Below are 12,204 nucleotides of genomic sequence, written 5' to 3'. Positions count from 1 at the left end.
TTTCTGCTCTTTACACTATTAATAACTTAAAACGAAATCGTCGTAATGTGGAATTGGACCTAAAATCGATGATGACAAAACTTATTTCAGATTTCAATGCAATTATGGAAAAATACAAAGAATGTCATTCCTCACATTAATGATCCTACATTTAAGAAAATTGCTTATCGAGTGGATTCCATTTAAAAATATTATTTTCAATCTTTAAAGTTACTGTATTTTCAATTGAAATTTCGTTCACTAGGAAACAATCATGTATCTTTAGAATAAATTACTTATTGCATTGTTTTCCTTGATCTTTTTCTTGCCATTGGTAATTCTAATTAGTACATATTTTTAATAGCATGTGAAATTTCAGATAGCATTGCAAGGAGGTCTGCAGATCACTTTCCGAATGAACAGGGGGTCCGCGTTATCGAAAAGTTTGATAACTACTGTCCTAGAGATAGGAAGGGTTTCAAATACCTTCCATAAATTTATTCATTTCATGTGACGAGCGGGCAATTCAGCTAGTAGAGGAATATAAGTAATGTTTTATTTAAATATGAATAACTGTTGCACCTGAAAGGTATATTTTTTTTACCCTTGCCCATTGTGACTTTTCATAAATATAAAATATACTAGTTATTTCCAATGATATTTGATTGTCAAGTTTAACATCTTTTTTCAAGACCAAGATTATACGAGACGTAACAAAGTGGTATCCGAACCAATACTCGGACTTGTATCAGAGGCATACATCTCCAGGAATTGAACCTGTATTTCATGCGTACAGAAAACCAGAGTGGTAGCCACTTATCAACAGAGAAGCACATAGTTGTTAGCAAAGTTTCATAATGCTACCGCAGATTTCTATGAGAACTATACGAGGCCCTTTACGAATTAAACATTTGGGCATAACTTTATACTGTAAGATGTTGCAAATTTGAGTCAGCATGTATACTGACTTCTGTCTTATTTTTTCGTTCTTTCAGACATGAAAATTATAGTGTATACAATTTATTATTGCATGCTTTCTACATATCATACTTATTTTTTAAATGCAGTAGAAGAACAATTAAATAATTAGTTTAACGTAGAATAAGAAATTGTTTCAAGGGGAGCATCGGGATTCCTATTTTCTCATACAATGATTCAGATTCAGGTAAATATTTTTGCAGCAAAATCAAAGTAATGTGACTCAATGGATGCAAATGTCTGTTTTTCAATTAAACGCACAAAAGTATTCTAACCTTTAACTGACGGGACCAAAGTTCAATATAAACATCTTGCTGACGAGCGGATTTTGAGGAAAAATATACAGTTATTTTGAAATGAAGAATAGAGACAGGACCTTTTAAATACGCCAGAATCAAAGTAACTTTAAAAAGTTACTTCGTTAACTCGGTCTTCGAAAGTTATTTCGTCAACTAAAGGCTAAATTCATTTTAAATACTAGAACCAATAGAGAAATAAATATTGCGTGGATGTTGTTTGCTCTGTATATCAAAATATTGTCATGTTAAACTCGCGACCCTTAACTAATTTTTCTGTGGCCCTCGATTTACTCCGAGAAAATAACATATATATGGGGTCTAAGGGTAATTTATTTTATAAGATATCATAGCTTAAGTTAGCGACAGTCTTCTGCTTCTACGAAAATTATGAAAGTATACATTCTGGACTTCCCTGCTATAGAGAAGTGTGCTCCAGAATTCTCGAAAGGTTCTGGAACTCTCCAGAAATTCGACATTTATTGAAGATCAAAGAACAAAGCACTAGTTTACTGGCGGATCCTTTATAGTTACGAGATCTTTCAATTATGGTTGATATTATGAATTGTCGAATTTGAATTTCAAACTACAGTGAATTATTATTATTACGAACATGAATGATCAGGTAAAAACATTCGAATGCAAGTTATTACTCTTTAAAAAAATGGTTAAATAGCGACTTGACACACTTCCAAAATTATGCTAAGTCAAAAGCAAAGAAGCCTTTGTTGTATAAAATGTTTGCCGACAAGCTTCAGTGTTGTTGGACTGAATATAAAGAAAGGTTCCGCGATATTAGATCTGCCGAAAATAAACTCTCATTTTCAGTCATATTTCAAGCCAACAACGTTGAGAAAATGCCAGCGCAGAGAGAATTAATAGAAATTCAGTGCGACTCACTCTAAAAGCAAAAGTTCAGTGTAGAGCATATATCCCCGAATTTCACAAATACTTGCCCGAGCAGTACCTAGAAACCCTCAAATTTACATTGTGCATGTTTTCCAAAGTGTGAATAACTTTTTTTCCATTTATGAAAAGGAGATCCAGAATAATTACATCTGACCTCTGTAGGATTCTGTAAACATTCATCTGACCTCTGTCCTTAAAATTGCTAGTATGAGCAGCATGTATTCCAACATCTTAAAGCTCCTTGCAGGAAAATGATCCAGGTATCGAGAAATTCTATTATCATTTAACGAAAAAAAGTCCAAAGATAGGACATATACCAATATATAGCCGTCACTGAGAATAACAAAATGATATGTGTACAAAATCGATACAAAAGATATAAAATTGATAAATTTCATTGAGCTAAACATAATGCTGTGGATGAGTGTAAACACTTTGCGCAGTTTTCAATAAAAATCGATAAAAACTAGCATCTTTCTCGTAATCTTAAAACTGTATAGGCCTATATGCTGTAGGAAAATCATGCCACTTACTGAAATGAAGCTGATCCTGTATTACAAGCTAATAAAGCATTTGATTATGACATTAACAATACGACTATATAGTGTTTGGTTAATGATATAGGCCTCTATCCTAAAAGTATGATCAACCCTAATTTTTATTTAACTGTGATGTTCGAAGATCAGAGATAAATCAATCGGTAGTTCATATGGAGATTAACAATATATAAATACTTGAAGATGAATGCTTATGTGTAGCTTTCGTAAAATATCTAAAGAAAGACAGAGAGAGGGAGATGTCATTCATTGCCAATCTGGTGTGGTTGATAGTTTTGGTTCTGTTTTAATATATATATATTAATAGTTTATGTTCTGTATAAGGAAAATATGAACCGTTTAGTAGCAAATCCCGTGTAGCCCTACTGTTGTTCAACTTCTAACATTAACGTGAACTTGTAAACAGTCGGTTTCCATCTACTACCCGGATTTCATTTTATTTTTTGTACTTTTAGAACTACAGCATTAGGTAAAATTTTTACTTCGTTTTAAAATACATAATTTAAGTATGAACATGGCTTTTATTTTCTTGCTGTCCGCACTGTTCTTGGTATGTTGTAATTACTAGATGGTAGAGAAATGTGCCACAATAGATGTGAATATTAAAATTTTCCTATTAAAGTAGAGATGATACCCCCCACCCTCCAAAACAAAACGAACTTTCCCATATCAAATCAATGAAAATCAGATTTTAATAAGAACATCAATATGAGATGAGCTTTTCAATTCGATTATGATCACAAACCATTTTTTTTTTCCAACTCAAAGTAGATTGAATCGATGAGTTCTAGCGGTCACATTACCATGCATCTTGTATACCATTTGTTAAATTATACATACAGTAGTTGGGCTATAAATTATTACGCTATCTACTTGTGTCTACAAAGTAAAAGAAAAACATAAATTCAGTGCGTAGACGTTCATGTTATACATTTAATTACGCAAAGATTTTTTATTATTATTTTTTATTCCATCATGTTCACAGAAAGAAAAAGTGGACAATGGTCTCGCTTGACCCACTTGACAAAATGAGTTCGCTTGTAAATTCACGGCAATGCACTACTTAAATAATCAAATCTTGCTGCTCAATCATTCTGTATTTAACGTGAACTTTCTCTTTGCAGGTACGGATTCGAAACACCCCCCAATTACAATGACCACGAACTCTACTGCGGAGGATTCTCACGCCAGTGGAATAAAAATGGTGGCAAATGCGGAATATGCGGAGATGCATGGGACATGCCGCAGGTAATACTTAATTATATTTAACATTATAATGAAATGCATACAATAAAGTCTATTAAACATACGCCAGCTAATCTTCACTTTCTCACTTCAGTGAAAAATAAAGTAATTTGAGTTTAAGAAGAGAATAATATCATTACAAGGTTTACGTTGTTCCGGCATATTTTCTTTAATAATAAAACTGTGCAAAGTTTCTATACGAGGGAGTCCTCAAAAATCTTTAGCTTTTCCAAGGAAAACACGTCAACTTCAAAGTTTTATCATAGATTTATTCAATATATTGTCCCTCCAACTAGACGTATTTTTTGCTTTCGTCATGCAGTTTGCTTAATCCGTTTTTTATAAAGTTCGGTAGCAGCAATCACTTCAGAAATGCTGCTGAATGTTTGTCCCATTAAACGTTTATTATTATTATTATTATTATTATTATTATTATTATTATTATTATTATTATTATTATTATTATTATTATTAGACCTATTATTATTATTATTATTATTATTATTATTATTATTATTATTATTATTATTATTATTATTATTATTAGTGAATAGATGATAGATTAGGCTAGGTCAGATGAATACGATAGATTATTCAAGGTTTCAAACCTCAATATAGCCAATCTGTCCATTGCAATATTGCTCTTGTGAGGGAATGCGTGTGAGGAAATCACGACTAACTTTACATTATAATCTCTGTCAAAGACATTCCCGTTTGCATAACACCTATACCTATTGCTAATCCCATAGATTGAGAAACCGCTAAAGGCCAACATAACAGAAAAGAAGAAGGAGGAGGAGGAAGAAATGTTCCCTTATAAAAAGTGAGTTCCTCAAGTCAAGTGGTAATTTGTTTGTTTACTTATTTAAGCTTTTTTTTATATTCTGTTCATCTGTAACATTTAAAACTTTACTGTAGAAGATAAAACTTTAGTTTCAATGATGAGTTCACCAAAGTCAGATATGGAACTAGATTTTGCCAAAACTACGCTTTTGAAACATAGAAATATTACTAGACGGAGCCGGTGGCATGCCTCTGTTACTCAGCTTTCTTGAAGGTGAGATAGTGTGACGGAGGTCCTATAGGCTACTGTGAGAATTGATCTTACACGTTCTCTGTGCACCCGTCAGCTACCGGATACATCGGATTCAAGTCCCGGTCGTGGTTCGGATCAGGTCTGTATCCAGGGGGATCTAGGGGGAGACCCCCCTAAATTTTTACTGGCCTTCCTAAAATTTTGACGGTAGGCTTGTAAATGAACGGTGATAAACTATAATATAGTTCGATCGCCCCCCCCCTAACTTCTACTGCCCTCCCCTTACATTTGGGGCCGCGGTGGCTCAGTGGTAGAGCGTTCACCTCTGGTGCTTGGGGTTCCGGGTTCGATCCCAGCCCCCGCCAAGTGAACTTTATGGTGGACAAACACCGCGTGCGTGGGTTTTCTCGGGGTTCTCCCGTTTCCTCCCACTTTCTTCATTCCACCATTTCATTCATTACTCATCATCACCGTCTCCTTTAGCCTAACCGGCATAACCGTGGGACGTAAAACTCAAAGATTTTTCCCCTTACATTTTTGGGCTGGCTGCCGATCTGTTTCGTATGCATGTTAATAGAAGGTCCCATTCTTTATAACCTAATGTTCCATAATAACTCAAAATCCTCTAAAATACCTCCAAATATTCTTAATTATATTGTACTAAATCATAATAGCAAGATTATTTGACAATCAATTCAGGAGAATATCATAATTTTGCAGTCTAGTTTATGAATGAGTTTAACAAAAATTAGTTGCAAAAGTGCGTATTACTTTTGATGAATTATTTTCCTTGTTTGAACTTTAACAATTTTTTTTTTTTTTTATATATTTCTGGAACACAATATGAAGTTATCTTTTGTCTATTTTTAACATACCAGGTTTCGCTTAAGTAAATATTGTAACAAAAATGGCAGGTCTCTCAACCTGACTTAATCGCATTTTTATGCTTATGTAATGATTTCCGTATTTCCGAGAAATACCAAGGCTTGCATGTTACAAGTACTTTGAGAGCAATTCTTGAATAATATCATCCAATTCTCTTTACATGTTTAACTAAAGATTAAAACAAAGATAAAGACTTCTTTTTCAAGAAGAGAATAAGAAGTTTCCGTGCATTTTTTGCTTCCTCAGAGAGAGACAGTTTTATGCTTCGTTGCATCCCTCGTTCTCTCAAATTAACTAACAAAAAAAGTGACATTCCTTTTACGCTCACAACCTCTCGTGAGATGTCTTACGTATAATTTAGTTCAGTTATGTAGTTTAGACGACGGATGAATCCGCTGTTACCTATAGGACATTTCCATAGCAAAAGGAAGGAAATACATTTCAATTAGTTGTTTCGAAGAGACTTTTGATTGACATTTTCCGTCATTCGCCAAGTACTATGTCCGTATTTGCAACTTGTTTCTCTTTCTTTCATTTTTTAACTTTCAAATGACAGTAGAGGAGAGTGAAAAAAGAAATCGAATTCAAAATTCCAGAAGATTTACACGTTTCATGGCCTCTTCATTTAAAAAAAAATAATCTTGTAACGTTATATTTATGTTACATTCCAGCCTACAGTTTGCGTAATTTTTAGCTATATCAACACGATCAAATTGCATTAAATAAGACGTACCACCTTGTATCACTATTACCTTTTATTATCCTCAAAACTTCATTAATAATACTTTTCCTTTTTGGTGGTTGTCATAGCAACTCTTAAATAAATAACTATTTGCTGTTATGGTAACTAAGAGTGCAGATTATACATATAAAATCAACATATATCTTGAGCTACTAAGATTAAATCTTTTTTTTTTCTATTTAGAATCAACATCATATAAATTCTTTTCTTCTTCTTCTTCTTCTACACGACAGATTGTGCACTTTTATGCACCGTTGCTCAAAACCAAGATATAAAAATAGAAGATATTCAGAAAATAGATATACAATATCGTTGTAATCTTTGGGTATCTGTTTGTCTATTAATGTACTATGTGCACTCACCTAGAAGTTATACAGTTCAACGTATTTACGATTGGTTTACAAATTCTCTGAATAAAATATGCTACTTACTATTCTATAATAATAATTAAGATTAATTACGTGATCTGTTGGTCTAGTGGCTACTACGTGTCTTTAGTGCTTGTCGTTCTGGGTTCGATTCCTGGTGAGAGAGCGTTGAAAGCGTTACAATGGTCCTGAATTTCCCTTAAAATATAGATTCGCATCTCGTATATTGCCACAATGCTGAAAATGACGCTAAACTTAAACAAATATCCAGTAAAGAAAACAAACAAATGACATTAGTCAATTTCAGAGAGCTTTATCTCTTCAGTGCAAAAACATTAATATTCTCTTATCTCTGAGATAAAGTACACATCTAGGACCATGAGTGTAGTAGCTTATTTTTGATCTCATTTCAAGACTCCAAGGAAAGGAAGTAAAGTGTTTCTGAGCTTATAAAGCGAGGGTCATCGGAACAAGGAAGACTTATATCACTTCCTGCAACATTTTTTTTTTTTCGAGTGAATTGTTGAAATAATTTAGAAGTGGTACCTAGCTCACTTTTTATTAGCGGTACTGTGCTACTAAGAGGATATTAAACACACACACACACACACACACACACACACACACACACACACACACACACACAAATGACAACGATAGCATCTTCATGATTACTCTTTTTAAATCGTTTACTTAGGATTTTTTTAGTTATGGTATTGTTTGAGAGACACTTACAATTGCTTCCTTCCAAGGTCAAATATGAAAGCGTTGACCTTTATGGACGTTAAAGACCTTTCTGGCCCATATTCTATGTAGAAACGAGGTTTATGATCTTTTCTTTGAACTTACACGAATTCACATCAATCAGTATGGCTTAAACCGAGATTTTTTCTTTCAAGTTTTTAACGAGCGCCCGAAAAAAGAACAAATTTGCCTAAGAAAGAGAAATCTTAACATGTTGGGTCGAAAGTGATAATTCAAAGTAAAGGAGTACTTTCCCTTCCGAACTTCAGACGATGTTCTCTTGTTTGGTGAGAAATGAAATTAGTGATGAATGGATTGTTTATTCTTATTTTCACAGTGTCGTGTCTTTATTTCCTTTCATGTTGTTATTCTCTTACAAAAGAGAAAACGAAAATTTTGTGTGAAGACTATATAGTTCCCCTGTTTCGTGAGGTTATATAGGATGAGTTATCAAAAATGCATAGCGAACATTTGTTTTTTCATTAGAAAGATTATCCACTGTAGGATACTACCGGATGATTCGACAGTCATCACGACAGTGGAACTAATCGCTTTTCTTTTTATTTTAGATCTACACTTCCCAAGTTTGGGTATCCCAAGTATCTCTTGCATGAAGATAGAGCAAGGAGACACAAGCTACTGACAGAAATAATCAGTGAAGTTATGAGTAAAGAACACTTGTAGTGACCATTTACAGTTTAGCTTTAGCAAACTTCGCAGACGCTACATATTTGGCATAAGGATAATACGGAGATCGAGACGAGTATTTGTAAGTTAAGACGAGGCCGAGACTCAACGTATAGAGACATCAGATGAGATCGAGATTGAGACATACACTTGAGATTCGAAACGAGACAAAGCACAGTCTCGAAAGTTTCGGTGTCGTTTCGAATATTGAGACACACAAACATTATAAATATCCAGGGGGGTTATAGGGGCTTTAGCTCTCCCTTGACGCTCAGATATATACTGGATAAAATGGGCTTCAATCCTGCTTTACACTAGATAAAGCTGCAAACTATGATTTAGCCCCTCCCTTGATCATATTCTGGATCCGCCACTGTGTGTGTGTGTGTGTGTATGTTTGTGTCTTCTTTAGCTAACACTCTTTTAAGATTACTTCATTTTTATACATGTTCTGTGAGTTTCGGCTGACTTTCATTATAGGTCAATTGTTTCTTAAATAATTAGATTATGTAAAATATGATACAACACCGTCAAAAGGATGACAGGCCTATGTATGCAAAAAACTGAAATTTTCTCTACTCAAAATTCGTTGCGATGTTAAATTATATATATGATAGTGGAACTCTTATTATTGGAATGGTCAGTTATAAGGGTATATACAGTGGGCAAAAATGGAAAGGGGGAGGGTAAATGTCAGTTGTAGTCAGTTCGTATATTGCAAAAATGTTTTAAAGGGAACACAATTTTGAGTTGGAATTCAACATATTTTACTCTTTCCAGCCCTCTATATGTACTCAAAGAGCATGTTGCCAGCATATTCCGAAACTTAATTTTGTGAAACGAACACATACCAGTGTTTTTTTTTTTTTATGTCTGTGTGTGTGTGTGTTTGTTGTGTGCGAATTCAATCTAAAAATAATCTTCCGAATTAGTTTTTCTCTACCTGGCGGTGCAATATCCTCTAACATCACGCGCTTCGACACAAGCACCAGCAAGCAGCCGACGGATACCATCTCCAAGAAAATACGAAGAGGACACGAAGAAATACAAAGAGGGCCCCTTTAACCCCTTCATAGGCTCCGCCTCCAAAACTGGCTGTTAAAGCGGACACCTCGAAGCAGAAGAGATCAGTTTTATTAACTGGTCACATCCTATCTATCTCTCCAAGCATCTTCGGACGGGAGAGATTCCTCTATCCTTACCTCTCAGCCGCATCGGGAAGCACGTATACTTAACTATCTCAACGCTACATCGAGGAGGAGATATTACCTTATCTCTGCGCTGCATCGGGCAAGAGATTCTTTACCTATCTCCGCGCTGCATCAGGCAAGAGATTCCTTATGATTAATAAAAATGACTAATAAAATTTCTAGTCCAGTATGTTATTTATTTCCAGATTATATTATTTTACTGGCAAACAGTATCCCAAGCTGTTAGAACTAAGCATAAGAGGTAGGTTATATGTATATTTGTAGAAGTTAGATAAAACAGTGGTGCCCACCCCCCCCCTCATGTTCATGACGCACCCCCCCCTCAATTGCCTATCTGTAGGTGTTCTTACGTAAAAAAAATCTTTTCGATTAATTTTTACACCCTCTCAAACATATTTACATAGATTTTTAACCCCCCCCAAATATTTCAATGACGCAGTTTGCGTCATAGCCCCCCCTTGTGAGCACCCCTCGATAAAAGAACCGTTTCACCTCGAAATGCTTAATTACAATTTTATTAACATAAAGAGAATTTTAACTTATACAAGAGGATATTAATAATGCTTTGTGCTCATTTTTTTAAGTTACATGCTACAATCTATTTACGCATGGGGACCAAAACTAGAAAGTTTAGACTGTTTTTTTAAACTAAATTTTACAAATGAAACTTACATAATGGTATTCTCTCAACCCAAGCCCAAGGTTAGTTTTGCCGTGCATGGCTATTATGATGTTTCTCGATGTCTCTCTTGCCTCCGTTTTCACTCTCCTACTCACCAGGCCCAAATCCCCCATTATATTACAAAATTTATCAGTCTTTAATTTGAAATTAGGTGCTTAAACTATGATTTTCTTTTAATTAAAAGTCCCATTAAGTTATATCTCCCAATCTGTTTGCTATTGATTTAGGTATATCCTACAAATACCAGGTACTAATTTCAAGAATCAAATGTCTTGTATATACAAGGCAATCACTTCGTTATGGATTTGAAATCTTTATAAGAAGTATATCTTGTTCTTGAAGTTGTTATTCTGTTTATAAGAAGTTGTTATTACAATTCTTGACTTCAGTTTCGGCTCCTTGAGAAATTGAAAAATACCAGAAAGAATTATTGTAATCAATGGTACTGGAATGTAGTGCCCAGGGTGCGAATTAGGCGATTTTTCCAGTGGAGGATGAAGTTAAAAAAAAAAGTTTAAACCAACTTGCTATAGTCGTGCCAACCCTGCTGACAACAACCATTAAACCTAACACACTTGGCTCAGGTTTGTGGGCAGCAGATCTCACTAAAACGTCTCTTTTCAAAAAACACATACACGCAGCTCCCAACTCACACCAATTCTTACCTAACCTAACCAAATTATTTTTTAGAATTAATTTCCTATTAACAATTTTCAAACGGATTTACGTTTAGCACATTGAACTGAAGAATTTGAATGATGTAAGAAATATAACTGAGGGTAGGACGGGAAAGTAGCACCCCTTTCTGGGATTTTTTTCGAAATTCCAGCCAGGGATAAAAGCTTTCCAGAGGGGGATTTTCCCCTCCATCCCTGCCCGTAATTCGCACTCTGATAGTGCCTATGCATATCCGATGGCTAATGAGCGTGCTCCCAGGTTAGATTTGAAGCGTACACTTGTTTCGCTAAAAGTAGAACAGGCAGACCACAATTGAGGCAAGAAGTAAGTGCAACCGTGGCAGTGCTGGTGCTAAGATCTTTTTAAAAGAAAATAGAAAATCAGTACGGCAAATGGCTGATGTAATTGGAAGATCATGATGTCAACCCAATTTCACACAGATGTGCACTGAAGTTGTATCTTACTGTTCTAATTTAGAGGAATAGAGTACTCCTGCGCACACCTGTTAAGACATTCATAACAACTTATCAATGTGGAAGGGTTTCCTGTAGTGATACATCAGGATTTTGGCTGTACTTGATATCCTTAGTTTTTCGACGTCTTGGACGATCAATAGTGTTACTTCATAATGCTTAGGAACTTAAAGCAGCAATGACGTGTTTTTCTAGCTGAATGCTGATCGCATTGCAACAATTCTAGATAGTTATACAACTAAGTTAGCAAGTGCAGTATATTTGAACAAAGCGTTTCCAGATACTGAGATCAGCGGATGAACTGTTCCAGTAGTATTGATTGGTTGGAGTTTAAAATCTCTTTTCAGATCGTGGCTATATGAGATGGATCTAAAATTTAAAGTGGGATCCTGAACCATTACTCGAGTTTGTAACCGATTCCCACTAAAATCGAATTTAGGATCACGTGCGTTAGCCATTCGGATATAGAGGGACATCATATTCCAGTAGTATTGGTTGAGGAAATCCTTGCTGGTATTTTTTAATAATTGAAGGAATCGAATCTGAAGTCAAGAATTGCATCAGAGCAGTAAGAACAGAACAGAAACAAAACACAATAAATACTGCATTAGATAGATTTCAAAATCAGCAGTTGTGGGATTTGCAAGATCTCTCCTTAATTCTATTTTTCATTCACGTTATTTTGTACAAGAAATTTTCGTCTCATCACTTTGGAAAGAATATTTTAAAAAAAG

The 12,204-nt window shown here is 34.8% G+C and overlaps 1 protein-coding gene across 1 annotated transcript in view; it reads left to right on the top strand.

Moving 5' to 3' along the window:
• Nucleotides 1-12,204, top strand: part of LOC145693116 (uncharacterized) — a 137,556-nt gene that overhangs the window by 109,528 nt on the left and 15,824 nt on the right. Inside the window, exon 3 of the mRNA XM_081768825.1 lies at nucleotides 3,844-3,967. Coding sequence (XP_081624951.1) covers nucleotides 3,844-3,967 — 124 coding nt within the window. The remainder of the gene's footprint in view (nucleotides 1-3,843; nucleotides 3,968-12,204) is intronic.

The sequence above is a fragment of the Thermobia domestica genome, chromosome 8, assembly GCF_964235325.1.
Source record: "Thermobia domestica chromosome 8, izTheDome1.hap1.1, whole genome shotgun sequence".
NCBI classification, from domain to species: domain Eukaryota; kingdom Metazoa; phylum Arthropoda; class Insecta; order Zygentoma; family Lepismatidae; genus Thermobia; species Thermobia domestica.
Note: the sequence above shows the minus strand (reverse complement) of the source record. Positions and strands in the feature narration are given on the sequence as shown.